Below are 23,246 nucleotides of genomic sequence, written 5' to 3'. Positions count from 1 at the left end.
AACTATACATCTAACATCTATAGATCTACATACAGGTAGTCATATAAAAATGAAGTATCATTACTATTTTCTGGACCATGTTCACTCCAATTTTTTTAAAAGTGGTCAGAGAACTGCATAATGTGAGTATCCCGATTTGTACATATTTTTCATTATTTTAGTTAAAAAGAAAAAAAGAAGAAGAAGAAGAAGAAGAAAACAATGTGCGTGCTGCTTGCAAATTCCAGCATTAAAAAGGCGGGCTAAAATATCAAAGTCTTATAATAGCCTCACTAGTCATATATCAAAGCTGACAGATAGTGTAGCTTTTTAATGATTGCTTCGTAATCTCAAAAAGAAAGAGGAAGACAGAGAGCAAAAGCGCTAAAACTAGAACTCCTTTGTGATCTCGCTTCAATTTTCTGGCGCCTAGCGCAGAGTCTGATAAAGGTTAATACACGACTCCCTTTTCATTATTCAAAGACGTCATCAATCTTTGAAGAGGGGTGAAAAAATAATAAAATAACAACGGCACTTAAAATAATCTGCCTAAATTCCATAATTAATCTCCTCCAGCTTTTCTGACAATTATGATGTTAATTAACCCAAAATTCCCTTCATGGCGATGGGGAGAGACATACGATCCGCCTTGCCGTCTCACACGCAGCCTCTATCTCTACCATCAGTATCTTTAGAGAGGAAAAGAGAGAGAGGATGGAGGGATGAAAGGAGAGAGCTCTCAGCGTGGTCCAAATTGGATTGTGTTGGTCTGAGATTGGGCAGGTTGGATGCAGTTAGGTTGTGATTGAATGGTGAAGGGTCAGGTGAGATGGAAAAGAGGAATGGAAGAGCGATAGGTGGATGGATAGAAACAGGGTGGGAGGTTAAAGACAGGGCGGTTAATAAGGGAATAATTGGGTGCTAAGCACTTCCATGCTCACTTAATGAAGGAGAAAATGAACATGGAACCAAAGGGCCCTAGAATTAAACTCAAAATTCCACCCACATAAAATAAGGACAGACAAAAAGTGTAGATTGGAAACACACACACACACACACACACACACACACACACACACACACACACACACACACACACACACAAGTCTATGTGGTTAGGCACAATGTCCTTTTTAAAGACAGATGCGGCATGCTCACAAGGACTCTAAGAATATATCAGGTGGCTCCACTTTAGTATCGGCTGTCAGAATCGGAGAAGGCCAGGAAGTTGCTGAGGCTCAGAGCATTGCGCCGTTTGTTCTGTGAAATTACTCACAGGCCCAGCTCGTTAATCTACACTACAGTGTGCTGCAGCAGCAATTATTACTTAAAGAATAACAACACCAAGGGAGGAGGCATATAAAACAACTACAAAGGAACTGTTCAGTTAAGCTCATATACTGCAGCCAGGGCCACTAGACAAGAAACATAGGATAAAAAATATCATCCACCAGGAGCCAACATTAAAAAGTGGCACCCAGCGCTCTATAGCATTATAGCGTACGAGGAAACATATTCAAAACACTCCTATAACATAATTAGATAAGTCATAGAGCCCTTTATTAGTTCAGCTAACCTAACATAATTAGAATTCCAACATCGGCAAATAACACCCCCTCCACGTGGACATGTAGTTACTCTATTTGTAAAATATCTGCAACAAAGAGCAAAATCTGTGTAATTGTCCACGACAGACTACAGGAATTAAATGAAGTGGAATAAAATAGAACCTAATTGTTTGTTGGCCTTTGCTGAAGAAGCGAGACCTGCAGTCCTGGTCTCGGCTGCATGGTGAAGAGTTAACAGAGCAATCAGACCTGCAGCCGAGGCCTCAGCTGCGTAGTCAAGTGTTAAACAATGGAACAGCTGTTGAGAGCGATGTCTGCACTTCCAGAAATAGAGCTGTTCATTTCACCTGTCTGTCTCACACCTGTGTGCAGGGAGTGAGAGAGAGTGCTGGGGCAAGACTAAGGCAGCAAAAAAGGGTAGGAAAGCAGGAGGAGCGACTGGCAAGCATCCAAACACACACGCGCGCACACACACGAACGCACGCTCACTAGCAGAGGAAACTATGGGGTCAACTTACCGATCATATGGTTGGCAACATGGATCTGGATCTCTCGTTCTGTCTCAAAGGTCATTTGGCATTTGATGCACTGATACGTCTTCTTCTACAAGGAAAGATACAGGATTGGAATTCACATTGAACTGGCTTTTTTAATCCTCCACACATTCACAAACACCCAACCTATCCTGTTGCAACAAGAGGGGAAAAGGCAGCGATTCTCCTATCTGTTACACTGATCTGAGACAAAAGCACAGGTAAAGATTGAGCGTCCCTGGAAGTTCACTGTCAATATCTAGTGAAGCGAACAGGCTGTACAATAGCCCAGCAGGATGAGGCTGCTGAACCCTCTGGGGCCAGTAGTAATGTAGCCATGAATTCACACATCTCTCTTTGACTCAGAACACTTTGGGAACACAGGGAACTTATACACTAAAAATACTGCCAGAAAATGGTTGCTGGCAATGTCTCCCCTTTTCAAAAGAAATTGCTTAAAATTCTTTTTTGAACTGCCAAAAGAAAAGAGATAATAGGAAAAGAAACACAAAAAGAGAAAAGGTAGAGAAAGAAAACAATTTTGAGAACTAGAGGAAAACCTCAAATGACCTAAAAAATACCCTAAGCAAATACAAAACCATTTAAAATAGATTATTTCTGTCAAAAGGCCCAGTGCTTGTGGACAATGGCAAAGAGTCATCTTTGATCTTCTTGTTTCATATTGAACTATAAAATACTTTTAATATCCTTTCAGACGAAAGAAAATATAATTGAGACAGTTGCAGTATAAAGCATATCAGGTTATCATAGGGGTTCGGCTTTGACACTTACTTTAGGGACAGGTGAGGCATCCGTAACTTTCTTAGCTCCACTGGTCTCAGGGCTCATCTCAGGATGGTCCACTTGAACATGGGTTTCCAGGTCTTCCAGGGTCTCAAATTTAACAGCACACTCTGGGCAGCGCAGTCCAGTGGTGCCCTTCTCACCTTCTTGTGGGGTGACAACAACAGTTGGGGACTGGCCATTTGTGCCCCGACTCATGCAGCCAGCACAAAGACCATAAGGCAGGCCGTTGACATCGATCTTGACCAACTCTTGTTTATTCTTGAAGTCTTTGAGACAAAGGGCACATTTATAGAGTTTGTGAGCCTGCAGCTGGCCATTTGGAGATGATGAGGCTGATCCTCCTCCTCCGCCACTGACCCCAGAGGACGAGATCTTCTGCATGTGAAAAGTTCCATGGATCTTCAGTTCGAGTGTCGAGGTGACAGTTTGCATGCAAACAACACAGCGGAAGCCTGTGAGGGAGTTTCTCAGGTCAGGGTGCATCTGGCAGTGCTCGATAAACTCTTCCTCGCTCTGCAGGGGCATCTTGCAGATACGGCAGGTGCCTGTGTCCAGGCTCTTGCTGTGGGTGACCTTGTGCTCAGTGAGAGTAAGGAGTGAAGGGAAGCGTTCACCACAGATGGGACACATGTAGTGCTTCGCCGGGCCACGGTGCGTCTGGGCATGTTCCCTCAAGCCGTTCTCAGAAAAGAATGTCCGTGAGCAAACATTGCATTTGTGGTTACCCTTGATGAAGTCAGCCTTCTTTTTTCTTGAGCTTGCATCGTCATCACCAGGTCTGATATTGTGGTCTCGAAGGCGGTGGTTTTGGAGAAGAGACTCCATGGTATAGGCTGCACCACAGATGTCACAGGCATACATTGGCTCTGAGGCGTCCAGCTCCTCTTCACCACCGCTGGCTTCATGGCTGTTTACGGTCTCCTGACTTCCTCCTTTTAACAGCATGTTCTGCAAATCTGCTTGCTCAGCAGCTGCAGTTGATCCTGCTGTGGAACGCTTAGAGCTTTGAGTCACCCCGTTAGGCGTTCCATTTTGGCTGCCTCCATTTCCGTTGCCATTTCCTCCATCAAAAATGCAGTGCTTCTCTCTGAGATGTCTTTCCAACAAGACAATGGCATGGAAAGCCTTCCCACAGAGCCGGCAGTTATACTTTTTACTGTGAGTAGTGATGTGACACTGGAGCTCTACTTCTGTGCCAAATGTCTCCCCACAGAATATGCATTTGCGTGCTTTCCCAGATGCCCCTGTACTGGTAGGATGACCCAAATGACTGTGCTTCACGTGTAATTGCAGGTCACTTTCTTTGCGGAAGTCCCAAGCACAGGCCGTACAACGATACATTTTCTTCTCATTGCTGTGCTTGACGGCCAGGTGGACTTGTATAGAGACCTTTGAATCAAAGACTTCCTGACACAGTGTGCAGTGGTACAGCACAAAGGTATGCATGTCTAGCAAGTGCTTTTGCAGATCATCTACAGAAGAGAACTGTTTGTCGCAGCTCTCACAGACATACTGGGTGGAAGTGGTGGTGTAGTGAATGGTCAAGTGCTGAAGCAGTGCCTCTTGAGAATCAAAGTCCTCTTTGTTGCATTGTGGGCAAGACTGTCTCCTCAGCAGCAGTTCCAGATGGGACTTGAGATGGGCTTGGAATCCCTCAAAGCTGCTGAATCGAAGGTCACACTGATTGCAGGGATAGTCTCCATTAGCAACTGCTGGAGTGCTGTCCCCAGTTACCCTATGGCGTTTAGGGGAGGATATCTCCACATCAGATGAGGCTGGGCTCAAGTCTGCCACTTTGACTTTGCGCTTGTTGTTGGCAAGAGGGATGTTCTTGTGATTTTCCTTAATGTGTTTAGTGAGTTTGAGGAGGGAACCAAAGATGGGAGAGTTGGTGCAGTAAGGGCAAGAATACACTTCCATGAAGGACTGAGAGGGCTGCAAGACTGGAGACTCCATCTTGGTCACACCACCCCCACTGCTGCAATGGGTCTGTTGGATGTGCTCGGTGAGTGAGGACTCTGTAAGGAAGCCCATGGAGCACTGGTTGCAGAAGAAAGCATGGTTGCCCTCCAAAGTGGTGGATCCAGCAACAACACCACCGGATAGGCAGTGAGAAACCCGGATGTGCTCTTGCAGGCTATTGATGTCTGCAAACATGTCAGGACAGTAGTTGCAATGAAAGGCTGAAACATTACTGAACTGCAGAAGGGGAAAGTTTGAGGCAGAGCTCCCACTGGATCTATGTGCTTTGCGCACATGCTCATTAAGGTTATAGAGAGTAGGCAGGGTTTCCAGACACAACTGGCAAGTGTGGCTCTGCTGAGGTTTGTCTGCATGGATAGTCTTCAGATGAATCTCCAAGACAGCCAGACTGTTGAAATCTCTCTTGGAGCAATATGGACAACTGTAGGTCACTTTGCCTGACCAGACTCCATCATCATGGTCAGAAGAAGGTGCAAGCTTGCGTCTGTTCTGTCCAGGCTTGAGAGTAGAGTCTGGGGTTGATCCTCTCTCTAGGGAGGCACTGGAATCAGGTGTAGCACTGCTCATTGATGCCACACTTCCCAAGACCGGATCAGGACTGGCACTGTGGATGCTGGAATCTGGCTGCCGGTGGCTGTCAAGATGGCAATAGACATCCTCTACAGATGGGAACTGTTCTGCGCACATGGGACACTTGTGTTTCTTGTTGGCGTGCGTTCTATCAATATGGGTGAGTAGAGTGCCTTCATCGCTGAAGATTTCAGGGCAGTGGATGCATTGAAGCTCTGCACGGTCTGAGAGCTGGGGATGCTGCGTCAGCACGTGTTTCTCAAGTTCATCTGTCTGACTGAATGTCTCCTCGCAGTAATCACACATATATAGGTCCTGGTCCTGGTCAGCTACATCACTGCTAGATCCATCACGCTTACCCTGGTCTTTCTTTGCCAGGTGTTCCTTGTTCTTCCGATGGGCTTGCATGTGACTCTGTAGAGAGGATGTGGAAGAGAAGCCACGCTTACAAATGCTGCACTTGAATGGTTTGCTGGAACTGTGTGTTTTGAGGTGGATCTTGAGATGATCGCTGCGAGAAAATGCTGCCTCGCACTCCTGGCAACTGTACTTCTTGTCACCGGTGTGAAGCTTGACGTGACGATCACGACTGCGTTTGTGTTTGAACAAACGACTGCAGAAGGTACATTTGAAGGGCAGCTTGTCACTGTGGATCTGTTCGTGGCGCTTCAGGTAGCTGAGGCGACTGAAGGACTTGTCGCAGAACTGGCAGGGATAAGGCAGGCCAGAGCCCCCTTCTTCCTCCCCTGTGCCCATGCCCATATCGCAGCAGCCATCCCCTAGCATCTGTGACGGCGATGCGACGTCTTTGCTAGAGGGAGAGGACGCCACCCAGGAGAGCCCCGGGTCATCATCACCATCTGCAATGCAAAACACAGACAGAATTAAAATGTTAAAGAGGCAGAGAAAATATCAAAATAGAAGCAAAGAACTAAAGACAGCAAACCCCACAAGAGTAGAGAAATAAGGACAAAGATGTATTTTTTTATCCTCTTATCCTCCCTTAGCAAACAAGCTCATACCCATATCCCTCAGATTTGGATCTGCTTTATCATATTTTCATTATGGTCACCAGATTGAAAAGCTTCACAAAAGTGATTAGAGCACATTCAGAAAGGAAAGCCATCTTACTGGACAATGCATACAAAATCATAGCACTGGATTATTTATGTTTTTCCGCTGTTTGTGCAAACACACGACCAGTCTAGATTAATGCAGGCATACATTATACAAAGATATACAAATCGGGCTGCTCTTAATTCTCCTGCTTTGTGCAATCTGATGGGGCCTGACACAGTCCACACGTCATCTATTTAGCATCTCAACCAGCAGACTCTGAAGGAAAGCAATGGAGAGAGCTCATGACTTATTGAGCAGAGATGCTGTGAGCACAAAGTCCCACTGCGGCTCAGACAAACACAGAATTTTCTATCAGAGCACTGTTTGTTTGCTTTATTTTCTCTAAGTTGTATGTTCACTCTTAATGCGTTGAAAAAGCCTCTGGTATAACAGATTCAAAAAATGTATGTTTACAGAGAATAACATCCCACATCCTCTAAAAGCTCCATCTGTACTCACAAGCCAAATGTAACAATGTCCTCCTATGCTTAGTTTTCTAATTAGAAATGAAAAACACACTGAAACAGTCACAATCTACGACCTAATGCGACAGGAAAAGGAAAAAGGAAAAAAAGAACAAAGAAAGTGCATCACCTCAGCGTGTATTGTATAAACTAATAACTTCAACTCCATATGGCAGTTGTAGGATTTTACTTCCGCCCACTACTCTCCCATTACACAAAGGTGAGCACAGCAGAATTTGTAGAAAATAAATTCAAGTGATGAATCGATCCACTTTAAAATGTAGGTGCTGTGCAGAACAAATAAATCTCCACGGGGGTTTGTGGGTAGAAATTTGTAAAACCATGAATTATGAATTTAGCTCTAAGCGAGAAATGAATTCAGAGCCGGAGTAAAGAAAAACTTAAAAATAGAGATATCAGTAAAGGAGTATAATAAGAGAAGTAAATAAAGAGGTAATTCTATGAAATGAGTGCTCTTCTAAAAATTAAAGTGATTTTTAAAGTACATTTTTTTAAGATTCAGATTTATAATTTCTTTCTTTTATTTATTTGATTGGGACAGTGCATGTTAATGAACAAACATGGAATACATGCATGTAAACATGCCGGATTGTAGCTACAAGCTAATTTCCATCCGTAGTCCCACAAATTTAAGTGTTAATAAATTGCATTGAAGCATCTCAAGCTAAATTAATACATTTAATATATGTTGGTTTTTAATTCCCCTACTGTTAAACATAATAAAAAGGAAATGGTGATTTTAAAAGAACATTCTGACTTGTCTTTGAAAAGTTGAAAGGAAATCTTGAAAGTATGGTGATGGCATGTTACTATGACAAAGATTTTTGGTTTATGGCATTTTTATTTCTATAAAAATAAATAAATATGTTGTCTTTTAATTAATCTATCAACCTAAAATCTAAAAAATAGAGAGAGAATAAAGAAACACGACACAAATTACAAATAATGTCTTGTAAAAAAAAAAAGAAAAAAGAAACCACTCAAGTTTGTGTCCATGTACATCCACTTTGTGCCACTTTCTTTTTTGTTTTAGCGTCTCTTTCTCAGATTACATTTAGCGTAAAGAAGAGGTGGCCCACCTCTCACACATCTCTTCTGCCTCTTTCGCCTCCTTCCTTCAAGTACAGTGCCCTCCCCCTGTTATGTTCTCATGCTTTTGTGCCCATGTCAGGATAAGAGCCATCCCAACACAACTTAAAACCCTTGCAACACGGGAGAGAAAGTGTTGCAGTGGCCCAATGAAAGAGCTCAGATGAAAAGCCCATAAGGGACTTAACCGTGGTGAATTCTTTGGCTGCACAATGAGACTGTGGCCCCTGACAGGCCATTCTCTGATCCAGCCACTGTGGAGGTGAGAGGGGGGTGGGTATAGTGGTGATGGTGGGGGTGCCGACTGACAGGTAGGCCGTCCTGCTGAGACACAGACATGTACCACAGTGCAAGAGATACAAAGAAACACTTGCTTGAGTTCAGAGCCAGAAAAAAAGGAGGGGGAAAAAAGGCAGAGGAGAGGAAAAGAATAGAGCCTAAAAGAAAAAAAAAAAACTCCTGGCACATGTGGTCATTCTGGCGAATTATAAATCTATTAATGCTAATGCAATCCCTCTGACTGCGACAGAATGTGAGAAATCACTTTTGAGAAAGAGGGAGATTATAGTCATTAAATAGCTTTAATCCTCAGAAGTGTGGCTGTCGGAAAATGGAAGATCACATGGCTTTTAGGGGGCTTTTGTCATCTGTCCGCCGGGGGACTTGGCAAGAGCACTAAACAGGGTAAGAAATTTCAATGAAAAGTTAAATTAGAAAAGAAACAGAAAGAAAAAAGTGAGGGGGACGAGAGAGAGAGAGAGAGAGAGAGAGAGAGCGAGAGAGAGAAAAGAACCGGCGTCTGGAATGGGCATGAAAACATGGGGTTCATTCCATGCTCCTGTTCTTATACATTTACAAGCTCAATCGACCTTCCCATTGTTTTCAGATTCCTCTCTCCCTCTCTGACAGTTTGTTTCTCACTTGTTCCACATTCCATTCCCAAACTTTCTTTCATGTTGTGACTCATTACCAAATTAACAGGCTGCTCTGGTGGTTGCCCCTGGCGCTGGCCTTCTTCTCGCCAACCTGTCCCATGTGGAGGGGTGGAGCACAGGATGGAAGGGTGTAGCGAGGGAGGGAAGAATGGGAAGACGGGACTGGCAGAACGATACATTCTGATGTCCAGGGATGGGCCTGCCACCCCGCCTTGAACAGGGCCTGGTAATTGGGAGCATGATAACAGAAACACATGGTGATGGCGCCAGCCACCCCAGCATCTAATCTGCAGATAATTCTAGAAGATTCAAGAGCAGACCCCCCCCACCCTGCGAAGACCCCCATGCCTCCACCGGACAGGGCTGGGCTGAACCACATCAGGCCAGTTAATGGGCTAGCCAAAGCACTGGCATGCAGGGCTGGAAGCGTGGTGGAAGACGGTAATGAAGACGTGCTCAGTCTGATGTCTGTCCTCTCTCCTCTTCACAGATACAAGGACAGATAGGGGGGGGTAAGCCAGATAGAGAAGAGAAAAAAATATCTCTCCCAACACCAAAGCTGTGGATTTTGTGAATGCCCCTACCGACACGAGCCAATCGTCAGAGCCAAAACAGGCTAGTGTGTTCATTAGCGCTTGGAGGCATATACAGCAGACCCACACTTATGACATACAGCACTGCTGTTCCCCTTCTGGAACAACACACCATCCAAAAACAATACAGCCGTTCCACAATGATTAACACACTGAAATTTATACTACATGGGAGACGAGGTTAAATATGCCCACTTCGACAACAACCAAACTAATACTAAACCAGTTTAACATTCATTCCAACATATTCTATTCAAATTTGACAAATGAAGGCAAACATTCTGGTTTTGGCCTGATTAATCTCATCCCCCATCTAGGTTAGATACCACTACTAACATCTCGCTTTGTTCTAAAGCAGTTTTTAACTATTAAATCATACTTTTGCTTCAGAAAGACTCAAAGTGCCTGTAATAATATATATATTTTTCCAAGTCCATTCATGGAAAGACAGTGAGTTTACAGTACATTTTTTACCATCAAAATGTTGTGTATTATTGCTAGAGAAGCTTAATATTTTCTGACAAAGGTTTAATTTCAGAACTACACCTAAAATGTAATCTAAAATGTGGGCAAAATGTTATCAGTGATCACAGACATCAACATACTAATGCTGATAGCCTCAAGCTATGCTAATTAACATAGAAATGGAGCATAGTAAGGGTAGACAAAATATATATTTTGACACATATAAAAACAAGGTACAGTTTGTACAAGGTTGTATTCAAAAGGTCCAAACAAACCAAAAACTCCAAAGACATAGGTTGTGAATATTTAAACATGACTTAGGGCCTAAAGACATTACAACCCATTGAACTGACTTCACATCTAAATCTCACAGCAAAGGTTTTATTTATGTCAAATTAAATATGGTGCCTACCATGACTAAGATCCAAAGTAATCTTTGGATTACAATTATAACTACAGTACATTACACAAACTATAACAATGTAAATAAATGATTAACTAAACAAACTCAATATTTGTGTGAAAATTATTTATATATTTTTTTCCATCCATATCCAAGTCTGTAAGGGCAAAAGTGCATGTAAATGAAGATTACAACAGAGTACACCCAATTACAACTTCTTATGATCAGTACCAATTCACTTGCACACTAAATCTTTAATTGATGTTCCACAACTCAGTCAGAAAAGTCAGAGCTTAAAGAAAGTAACCAATTCCCTACTAGTGAATTTAATGAGCTCTTGTAAATACGATCATTCCAACATGATGGAACATAGGGAAAGCAAAATGGTAGAATCGTGGTCTAACTAAACCTGTGTCTTATTTCACCTAGTCACATTCCACATCCCTGACCTCTCACCCCTCCTCTACCCCCTCCACCTTTGAGCCTGGCCCCCTGCCCAAAACCTCCACCTTTCCCAGCAGCCCCCCTGCCCAGCTCACAGCCCCTTACCCCTGGCCCTCTGCCCACAGCCTGGGGCAGGAGAGACACACTGTAGGGGGCAGAAAAACAACTTCCACCCCGTGCTCCCACTGGGCAACCCAGCATGCCGGCCAGACAGGCCTGAAGCAAGAGCCAGGGGAAAACAACTTCCAGATAAACCAAGAGTATAGGACTATAGGAGTTTTTACTAGCGGTTCATCTTAATTCTCTTCCATCATCTCTTCCGTTTCTTTTTCTTTTTCTGTGCTTCTCACAGAGACCTCCCTCTTCCATATCTTCCTTCCTTCCTCTCTCCCCTAGGCAACAGGGCCGTCATAACCAAATACAACAGAGGACAAAGCTATGTTGCTAAGAGGGTAGGAAAGAGTGGAAGAGTGAGCACAAGAAAGGAAAGAGAGAGAGAACGAGAAGGGAGGGGGACGGCACACAGGAACTGACCACATGGCCTGCAGTCCTCTGGGAGCACAGTCTCTGAGACCAAACACCTGTTTATCGATACTAAAATACACACACACATCTATACACATACACACACAAGCAAACCGACTCCTGTATTTCCCCCCCAACTGTTCTGCAATGTTCCTTTGGGTTTCTATGCTGACACACTCTCTGCCTCAGCCGTAACCCACCGCTGCTCAAGGGAGACAGTCTGTCAGGGGCCTGGTCCTAGTGGACACACAAACACGCACATACACACAAACTCATGTTTGCCGTCCCTAACGGTCTCTGCTCCATCAAGCTGACACTCTCCAGTCTGTGCTCGTAGGACCCCTGGCATTGCTCTCGGTACCCTACAGGGGGCTCCAGGGACACAGTCTGTTAGGGGTCTTTTCCTAAAGGACACAAACAAGCAAACATGCCAAGGTGATGTCATCATGTAGCCAGTCTGTCAGGGACAATAATCCTGGAGGAGGACCATGTATTTACACTCATATGTACCCTTGCACACACACACATATGCGTACTGCAGTGATGTCACAGGACGGACTGTCTGTCAGGGGCCGGAATCCTGGAGGACACACACTCTTGCTGCCCACAGCCCATATGGAGTTGTTGGCGCCCATAAGCGTCCGAGCAGCCGGACTCATTCCCAGGGCAGAAGGTGAGGAGCAGGGGGTTGGGAAGGCAAGGACAGCTGACAGCCTGCTCCCCATCTCCCCTCTAGCGACCCCCAGGTGAGGAAGAGAAATGGAACACCTTCTGGAGGCTGACCACTCACTCACCTCTAGAGACCACAGAGTGCTGTACAGATGGGTGCAGTGCTACTTGCTAACATGACAACAAGAGAGTCTGGAGAGAGGACAGGAAATGATGGGCAGAAGACATGAGCAGAACTCTGACACCAATGTGACACCACAGGCCTGGGCAAAAATATTGATGATTTTCCAATTAATGGTGATCTTCATTTGAACAATCTTGATATCAATTCTTAAAATCTCAAAATCTTTTACTCTATGTAAAAGAAAATCATATGTAAGAAAAATAGACAAATATATGCAAATAAAATAAAATAAATCTCAATCTAATCAAAATCTAAACAAGATCTCATTCCTAACTGAATAGAAGATTTTAAAAAATGACATGAATCGAATCAGGAACTCTATGCTGACACCCAGCACTAGTCAGGTTAGACACATTATATCCTTAAAAGGGGGTGACCATGAGTACCCTTATGAATCCAAAAATGACAGATCATACACCCTATAGTCTATGGACGCAAGTAAACATCAAGAACACCATTTGGGAAAGGGCCTTTGACTTTTGGTAATACATTTACAAAATCCTTTTTCTTGTTCTGTGGGACAACAGAAGTCCATACCATATCGTACTGCCCCATATTGACTTTTTTTGTGGCACTTTGTTTGTCTTTACAAACTATGGGGCAAAATTATTTTCAATGGTAATTAAGAGCATGCCACAGATGTTGACAATAAAGCTTGCCTTCTATTTAACCTGAAACACTCCTTTAAACACTAACCAGACACAGATGAAATCACTTCTAAACAAACCATTTCTGCAGTAGATAAAGTTGCTGTAAACCCAATTAAAAGCCTTCAGCCATTAATAATGTTTAGATGCAGAAAAGCCAATGGCATTTTTAGCAAGGATGATTTACACGCTAAGCATTTTTAGGGGTGCAAAGGTGAAACGTAAGTACTCGGTGTGTGCACCTGATGGAGAGAGAGAAGGTGAGATGGAGGAGAGATAAAGACTGAGGGAGAGGTTGCGTGACGATAGGGGCACTGGCAGTGGTTAAGCTCCGTTTGACTCTTGTGTTGCTCAGTCTGCGCGAGCGGCGGGGGCCCGCACTGTTAAACAGCTGCAGATTAATTACATGTGAAGTGTACCAAAACAAGCCTCTTCACAACTCCAGCATCAGAGATGAGACGTTTGGCTTCTGCTGCTTTCTTTTCTCTCTTTTGCTTTTTATTCTTCAAAGTTTGGCTCCCTTTACTATACTTTCCACATTTGGTTAAAGGGTCATGAAACCCCCCTCTATCAGCTCAAGTCTAGCTCATTATCTTTTTGAAAAATGCAACTTAAATGGGCGTGGATGGCTGTGAGAAGAAGGGAGGGAGTGGGTGTGGCACGGCAGGGGAGAAGGGGAACTGTCATCAGCCAGCAGTGTTGCCAGATGTACGATAATTATCGTATTTGTACAATAATTTTGACCTCTGTACAATGTACGATCAATAATGAACAATAATCTCAGAGTTTTCAGTCGTTCGTCCAAACACACATCCTACCGCTTCTCTCTCTGACCCCGAATCATTTCGCAGGCTCGCCTGCCTGCACGTACACGTACACACACACACACACACACACACACACAACACGGTGTCGCCCGGCCCGCACGTCAACACTACACATTCACAAGTCTCCCGCATTAAGCATACAATTGATATATTATCGAAATATCGAAAATGTTCATAACGACCGCTTATTTAACAAAAGGCAAGTAAAATGACCAGGGTTACATTTTAGAGACACACTCTGAAGGGATAGAAAAGTCCTCAGGACTTGGTACCGCATTACTCGCAAGACGTAACTTGCATTGGTCATCGACAAGGCCGAAGTCCACCATTCTCCAATTCTCGAAGCTAAAATGTTTGCGGCACTTGCGTCCCATGATGGTCTCTCTCCTTTACTACGCGATATCACAGTTTGACATGTCTGTGGAAAGATCCACGTGGTGTCATGAATAATTAAGAGACCGTGTCTTCTCATAGGATATAAAAACTCAGTCTCATTAATAATTATGAGAGACCGATGAGTCATCAACGCACTACATTGTGCACTGCCACGTCACAGCCTGCGATGAAGATTTTAAACCCGGAAGACGAAAATAGCTGGAAAAAACTAAAATTTAACCATTTTCGCCCTACTATTAAATCTAACAGATGCTAACATTGTCTTCAATGTTGTTCAACACACATACCTCTGTTAAAATCTCAGAAAATTTGGTTTAGGGTTTCATGACCCTTTAAACATAAACCTTATGATGTCACTAAATGTACGAGAAAGTATGTTCTATTTGGCTTGTCATTTTAAAATGATGAACATTGCCTGACTTTTTATACAAAGTGTGGAAACGCAACGGAAAATTGTGCCTCTGCTCATGTACATTATTGTGCTAAACTCATGCTACAAATTCTTACACAAACCTTCATCAAAAATATAGTAAAACAGTAATATTGTGAAATATTATTACAATTTAAAATAACTGTTTCTATGTTAATATATTTATTTTTTAAATGTATTTAAATTTTTTAATGCAATTTATTCCTGTGATGGTAAAGCTGAATTTTCAGCAGCCATTACCTCGGCCTTCAGTGTCACATGATCCTTCAGAAATCATTCACATATGTTGATTTGGTAGTTGTGAAACATTTCTAATTATTTACTTTTGTAACATTACAACTGACACTTTTGATCAATTCAATGCAACATGGCTGAACAAAAGTGTTATTTACATCTTAATTTAAATCCTAGAATCTTTCTGACTAAACTTTCGAACAGTAGTGTAGTTCATTATATGAAAATAAACAAGTATATTTGGATGCAGTTCCAGGCAATCTGTGCGCTTTATGGTCACACGGTCTCAAATGAAAAAAACTACAATTTGATGTCTCTATCAGTCGCTCATTGTGTCTTCTGTCTGGTAGTCATGTATGTCACAAGTTTTACTGGTTGGGAGTGTACAGTGAGTGCAGTCAGGTTCCCACTGTGTACCTAGTCAATGGGAAGCAGCTGCCTGCCTAGCCATGCAGGAAAGCGGTGCTAAACAAGCACTTTGTTCCCTTCTAGAGTCTCACACACACAAACATCTACCTCACATAACCTGGAACATGACCCTCCGTCACTGAGATGCGCACATTGTGTGTGTGTGTGTGTGTGTGTGTGTGTGTGTGTGTGTGTGTGTGTGTGTGTATGCGTTTTGTGTGCGAGAGCATGTGCATAACAGATGGGAAAGAAGAGATAGAGAAGGTGAATGTGTTTAAATGTGTCCCTGATCGTTTCTTCCATCACTTACTGTACCCGTCTGTCTATGTCTTTCTCTCTATGATCTGTGCTCGGAGGCAGACAGGCCTCTAAACTGATCACACACTGTATTCTGCCTCTTGGCTCTCTTTGATCAAACTGATGCAGAAAAGGGTTTTGGTTAAAGCTCACCTGCCCCCTGTTAACACATAGTAACCCTTTAACCTCAACATATCATCACAACATACATACAAGTATGGGCACATGTTCCTATATTTTTGTAGGGGTACTAAAGGAAGTCCTAGTCCAGTGTGTGCTGTGCTTACACATATACACACACATATTTTAAAAAAATATAAACAAAATATACTTTTATTTATAAATGTGCATTCAAAAGCCCTATTTGGACGGAGCTAGTTTTCATGGAGGATGTTGGAGAAATTCATGTGTCTCAGGAGTACTTTGTGATTTTAATCCTATCCGAATCTGCCATGTCTGTTTTTCTTCACAATACCTCAGTAAAAATTTGTGCAAATTACCTACTTTTTTTTTGGTAAACTCAACAGTCTTCTGAAAAATCTAATCCCGTCCAAATGCGAATGTCTGTGAATGCTGATATTGTATTTTGCTAATGCTTCTCATGTGTTTTTTGTCCTACCTGAGCTACCGTTTGCACACCAGTCTTTCACATGGATGGTATCTGATGAAAAAGTTAAAATTATAAAATTAATAAACCGAGCCAAATCGAGGAAACTGCGAAGACTGTCCATTTTAATATCAGTATCAAGTAAGATACTGTCTTGTCTAGATGTCTCTGATCACTTACGTGGGTTTATTATAAACAGCCACTTACATAAACTCGTGTGAAGTTTTAAAAAGGGTTTTAATAATAAATTAAAGTTATCAATATGATTAAGTAATTAATTAAAAAACATATACGCCATACGTGATGCACACAAACACATTAGAACTTCTGTCATGCCCACATCAAGAAAACACACTTCCACCTCTGTAATAAAGACAGAGATGTTAGTCCCATCCGAATTGGTACATAAAATCCCGTCGGGTGATAAAAACTGTAAGTCAAACATTGTTTAGAAAACTAGCCCCGTCGGAATAGGGTTAGTCTACTTGCCTCAAATCTTTAGGAGTGTGTGTCTTCTGAAATTCCCCAAAATCATGAACTGCCTTAAAAATTGTGGTCTAGTGAGCATGCTTGATACAAACTATTTGTGGCAATAATTTCTTTATTCCATCTGAAAGAAGTAAAAGCTAAAAAAAAAAATCAGCCGGGTCCAGTCACTGACACTGAGACAGTATATGAAGAGGTTTTGCAGTCTACCATGTCTATCTCTGACCACCCCTCTTTTCCCTGAACTCAATCAGCCAAACCTCATTGTTAAAAATAGTCGACGTGCCCGCAGGCTCCTGCGCTACAGGAGGAGGCTAATGGAGAATGCTTCATGCTAACTACAATGAGAGCTCACACTGCCATCCACACCACTAAACTTAACATTACTTATGCAAAAGGGTTTGAATGATTAGCTGTTAGCACACTGCCCAAATTCAGTGTAAAAATGGGTGTGACAGTAATAGCCATCGCTCTTAGCTTAGCATATAACTGTCTCTGGGGCGTGACAGGCTAAGCACCGTATTTCTGATGAGTGTTTAATCCACCTCAAGCCTTCAAACAAGTGCTCCCAGCTGACAAGTTGATGCTACAGTAATCCACTTACACCTGTACAAACTCACAGTCCAAGAGATGACCACTGGAGCAGTGTAGGACACTAAAGAGCTAGGGCTAAATCTGAGAGAATCCAAAGCATTGTTTTATTCATAGACCAAAAGAGAGACAGGAAAGTTCAAGGAGAAAAAGAGGGAACAGGATCGCAGGCTGGATCACGGACAGGTCTATGTGTCAAAGGCACAAGCGCTGCTCACTGTGTCATGATTGTAACCAGGAAGTGCATTTATTTAGAGCACTGTTTCTCACTCATGAGCTGAGTCAGGTGTATTTGATTAGGAAGAGATGTAAAATGTGCAGTATTGGAGGTTATCCAGGACCAGGGTTAGGATACACTGGTGTTGGTCGGACATGTGTATCGCCCCCTACAGTCAGGTGAGGGGAAAACAGGTATGCTGGTAATGGTTATAGTAGTTTAATGATTCCTAGTTAATAGTTTTCAAATGTGCATCTTTAACTAGATGTTCTTATATGAACAACTAGTCAGTAATGATACTGATTTACACTTACATTACCATTCAAAAGTTTAGGGTCAGTAAGATTTTTTTTTTCTTTTGAAATAAATAATTAATACTTTTATTCAGTAAGGATGCATTCAATTGATAAAAGGTTACAGTAAAGACTTTTACATAATAAAAACTGGAGTAATGGCTGCTGAAAATTCAGCTTTGCCATCACAGGAATGAATACAATTTCAAGATATATTGTGTTTTTTGTTAATTTGTTTGTTCTAATATTTTAAAATGTAATAATATTTCACAAGATTACTGTTTTTACTGTATTTGTGATCATGCAAATGCAGCCTCTGTGAGCATAAGAGGCTTTTGGGTAATTTAAGTACAGGAATGCAGTGAGTTCATTAACTGAACGATTCATCTGACTGATTCATACTAAGTTTGTGAACGATTTATTAAAAGAACAGGTTCATATGAGTCATTCGTTCTTGAATCTGAGTACACTAATAGCGCTGTTTGTTTTTAAGTGCAGCAATAAAAGTCAAGACAATAGAAAGGCTTGTTTTCTTGGCATTATTTTGCAGTACACTCTCTCTGTATTTCATCACATTCAATTCAGACATCAAAATCACAACATGAGCTAATGCATAGTAGCCATATCTTAGCTATAAGAGGACTATGGAGCTGAGAGTGGGGGGTTAAGGCTGGGGTCCTCATGAGGCTGCTGGGCCCAGGGGACCTTCCACACAGGCAGAGAGAGGCGGGTACCTCCTGCCCACGCTGCCACAGTGGGAGCCATCAGCACCTCAAGGGACCACCAGAACTGAGAGGAACACCTGGACCTGCCATTAGTCACACAGACTGTGAGAGCAGACAGACGGTAAGCTGGAGATCCGGAGAGAAAGACATCACATACACATATGCATATAACCATACACACAGAAAAACTACACACACAAACACATGCTTTGACATTAATGTACAAACAGTTGAGTAAACAGGAACTAGCACACGCAGAACCGCGCATATAACATCCACACACAAAAAATTTGACAGACACACACACACACCCAGCACCCACCCATGTGAGTTAATGAAAAGGTGTCATGAATATTAAGAGGCATAAAAATACAGGGCAGCGGCACTATAAAAAACACACTAAAACACAAGTTCATGCGCTCAGATACACACACGCTGGGAGGCAGGGTGAAGGAGACACCTGGACGGCAATGTGGTGAATAAGGACAGGATAATTACTGTGGTATTAAACGGTGCACTCCCCAGGGTGACACCAGAGCACCCAGCCGGGGTTCAAGGACGCAGAGAGAGCTGCACCTCACCACTGTCATTACAGCAGCATGCACAGTCTATCTCTGCCTGTCTGCTGCTCAACCTCTCTTTCTATCTCTCTCACACACTCAAATACAACACATATAAACACAAACAGCTGCACCTCACCACTGTCATTACTGCTGCATGAACTGTCTCTGACAGTCTCTCTCTCGCTTCTCTCACACACAATCACTTTCAACGCATATAAACTCAAACTGCTGCCCTTAAGGAGACAGTTCACACAAATGGAAACTTATGCCATGGATTACTCACTCTCATGTAGTTCTATACCTGTATGAATTTCTTACAAGGACTGAAAAAAAGAGATGAATATTCACATGACTTTTTTATACCATAAAAGTTCCGTTGAGAGCCAAAAATTTTAAAAAGCAATCATTCAGTCAGAATCTGTCATTTATTCATTATTCATATATTTTGTTTTTTAGTCACTGAAAATCTCTCAAGTTACATTCACAATTCTGCATATTAAAATGTTGGTGTTAAATAATGGGTTATGAGATGTGTGAGAAACACTGGCATTTTGCGCTGATGTCAAATCTGGTGTGCCAGAATTTTTTATTTTCATTAATTCACTCCAAATCTTTCATTTCATCATAGCTCTCAAATTTCATGAAAAGTTTCAGTGAATAATGACTTTTCAAAACTTTTTGTTTCACACTAAAATTATTATATGTTTTAAGAAAACATAATATGTGTCATTTGTAGTACTTTTATAGTATTTTATTGTGCTATGCTTTTTTGGACTTTGACAGCATCCATTCTTACACATTTGTTGTATGGAAAAGAACAGCTTGGATATCTTGACTAACATCTCTTTTTCCATTTCACAGAAGAAAGTAAGTCATTGGGGTTTGGAACACCACCAGGGTAGGTAAATAATGACGAAATTGTAATTTTTGGCTGAACTATTTCTTTAACCGCTGCCATTTATCAGCATACCAACAGAGAGGGAGAAAGAGAGAATCATCAATCAAAAAACAAGAACATAAAATCTGAAAACTCACACACACAAACAAAATCTTTCAACAAGCAAACAGCAAAGTCACTACAGATCACCTGTCTACGATCTGTTAACAAAAGCTGATCACTGGACCATACCCACACCCGCTCTGATATGATGTGAGCCTTCTTAGAAACTCGCACTGGCCCTTTATTGTTGATGGAGCGCTATGTAGTGTGGCAATTAGCCCAAAAGAATAGCCACACCGAATAGCAAATCAACCCAACATTATGCTAACAATGCTATTACTTTACAAACAAACACAACCCCCACGTCCATGCATGCGGGAGGCTATGGATCAGCGCCCGGCGGGACATGCGCTAAACAAGGGACAATGCGCGACCGCCAACAGGTGAGGACCGCTTATTCCCTTTGAACGGTTTTCATCAGTGGATTATTATTTTTGTTAAACCTATGCACTCCCTGAGACTCTCTCCTACACACACAACGGCAAGATCACACATTAAACTAAAACACGCATCTCGTTTCTTCACTGTTCAAATGCGAAAAGAGGACGCCAGGACGACCCAAATAGTGGCCAGCCATTAGCTTTGTAAGTTTATTTGATTTTTAACTCAGTGACAGAGCGGGGGGAAAAGAGCACATTGCCTTTAATCAAGGTCATGAGGACCATAAAAACACAAAATAAAATAGCAGACAGGAAGAAGAAAAAATCAGCATCAAGTTCAATGTGGTTGTCAACAAAAAGGACCCAACTTTAAAACAAAATGGAGGGTGGCGAGAGAGAAAATTCTCTTTGTGTATTAAAGAGCTCAAACTGTCTCCATCAAAGGGGGCTCAGCTGGGGGAAAAGGAGCGGCAGAGAAAAGAAAGGGAGGACGAGACAAAGGTACAGCGAGTGGGAAAAAAAATCTGCCCGACATGAAACAGATCAAAGGCTGCGGTCGGGAGAAAGGGAAGCCAGGGGGTCCAGTAATTACGGCCTACATCCGCTAAAACATGGGGAGATGGAAAGAGAGGATGGAGGCAATGAGAAAACTTCTCCAATCCATTGGCTCCTGGGGTTGCCTTTGCACTAGTCCTTCACACACACACTCTAACCCCTACCAGGACGCACAAACGCTGCCAGATCCTGTCCTCGCCCTCCCCCTCTGCAGGCAAGGCCCCACCCCATGCGGGAAGCCCCCTTGCTGGCCCATGGGGGGGATAGCTGTCCACTGTGAGTGAACGACTTGGACAAAAACAACAAAAAAAACTTTTTGTTGGAACTTCTGGCATCGCCCCAGGGGCTGTTCTCTGGGAAGGAGAAGCAAGCTGACCTCCAGACAGACGTGCATTCAAACATACAATGTGTAAAAACATTCACACATATGTAAAATACATGAAATGCACATGCAAACATGAATACAAATGTCTGCATATATATATAATATATATATATATATATGAATAAAAAAGTCTGCTCATACACACAGACAAAATGAGGCACACAGTGTGGTAGAGGGCAGTGTGACGGCGTGCAGTAGATCAATGGCGACCACTAGCTGCTCAGACTCCACAGCATAAAAAAGGATTGCAGTGGGACTAACAGTAAAAGTGTAGCCCCATCCTCACTTCAAATGCGGTCCCCGCCACCACTTTTTAATAAACGTGGGTGAACAGAAACATGAAAATGGCTTCAACAATGATCTGGCTTTCATGTATGCCCTCTCTGATTCTTCCTACCATATCCTATGGAAGAACTTCAGGGATGTGTGTTGCCTTCATCAATGGCACACTATCAAACTCAACCACTGGAAAGTTGTAGGTTTAATCATTAAAATCACTTATAAACTACAGTTATACATTTTTAAAGCAAACGTGATGAGAAAAGTCCCTGCCATGATGCTGGGATGGTCTATGTAGGGTGCTCAAGGGTGGTTGTGTAGTAGTCCAAGTCAAAAAAGAAATAAAGTCCCTTCTTCAATGCAAGTCTATCGGGTTTTTATCATCCACTAAGGCACAAAAACCATACAAAGCTCAACAAAAATGATGACCCACTGGCCCCTAGAGTTTGGGGCTAGTTGACAAGATATTTGTCCTATTGGGTTTCTTAGTGCTGTGTTGCCACAAAAAAATACAGTATATGTAAAAATATATATAGTACAGTACTGTGCAAGTCTTAGGCCACCATTAGATGTTGTTTTAGCAATGGTATAATGACCATATATAATTATTTTTCAGTCTCTTTATTAGAATATAACCAGAACATACAGGAAATTTGTATGCAGTATTAAAAAACAGAAAAAATCTGGGGGGAAAAACGGCTTCTTTAGACTAAAGTGGCAAGTATTTAGTGACCTCCCCTGACACTTGAGCAATAGCAGGAACCTGGTTCTCTTAAACCTAAGTGGAATGGGAAAGGATTGGAAGGCTAAAAAAACTTTCAAAATATGATGAGAAGTTTCTCAGAGTTTCTTCTTTGAGAAACTGGAAGTCCAGGAGGTCACACTAAATAAAAAATGTAGCTTAAAGAAGCCATTTTGTTCAGATTTTCTTTTTGTGTGTACATATTTCTTGTATTTTCTGTTTGTATCTAAATAAAGAGACTGAAAAATAAATATGGATGGTCAGTAAAGCATTGCTAAAACAACAAAGCTGGTGGTGGCCTAAGACTTTTGTATATATATAAATAATCAGGGGTCCACATATTGTAACTGGTGCGAATGCGTGGTAAAAATAAACGATGCACAGCAGAGACGTGGAGGGAAGCGCTTTTGAGTACCAACATTTTTGGGGACAGGGACACGTTTACTTACTGGAGTAGGATTTTTCTCTGGTAAGATAGCAATTATGATGATAAGTGTGTTCATTAATTATCAGTTGTTAATAGGGGTGCAACGGATCACAGTTGATCCGTGATCCATACGGACCAGGCTACACGGTTCGGCACGCATGTGATTCGCAGATTAACTGCTAAATTGAATCATCATAGATGATTCAAAAGTTTATTATTTGGACGTGTTTTGTCTTGCCAATTTACACATTCAAATGATTTTAAACACCAAAAAAGACGGGACTCACACTCTGTTATCTGTGCACACATCCGCACACACCTGAAGTGCCCGCACGCAGAGAGAAAGAGAGAGAGAGGCGGAGAGAGAGAGAGAGAGAGAGAGAGAGAGAGAGAGAGAGAGAGAGAG

General features: G+C 42.3%; 1 protein-coding gene across 4 annotated transcripts in view; it reads right to left on the bottom strand.

Annotated features, from left to right (window-relative positions):
- Nucleotides 1-23,246, bottom strand: part of znf423 (zinc finger protein 423) — a 117,285-nt gene that overhangs the window by 78,135 nt on the left and 15,904 nt on the right. For all 4 annotated transcript variants that reach the window (XM_056253894.1, XM_056253904.1, XM_056253914.1 and 1 more), the window contains exons 2-3: nt 2,873-6,300; nt 2,066-2,150 (exon numbers count right to left, since the gene is read on the bottom strand). In XM_056253894.1, coding sequence (XP_056109869.1) covers nt 2,066-2,150; nt 2,873-6,226 — 3,439 coding nt within the window. In that variant the 5' untranslated portion in view covers nt 6,227-6,300. The remainder of the gene's footprint in view (nt 1-2,065; nt 2,151-2,872; nt 6,301-23,246) is intronic.

Source organism: Rhinichthys klamathensis, unplaced genomic scaffold (assembly GCF_029890125.1).
Source record: "Rhinichthys klamathensis goyatoka isolate OS25496 unplaced genomic scaffold, OSU_Roscu_1.1 h1tg000005l_1, whole genome shotgun sequence".
NCBI lineage: Eukaryota > Metazoa > Chordata > Actinopteri > Cypriniformes > Leuciscidae > Rhinichthys > Rhinichthys klamathensis.
Note: the sequence above shows the minus strand (reverse complement) of the source record. Positions and strands in the feature narration are given on the sequence as shown.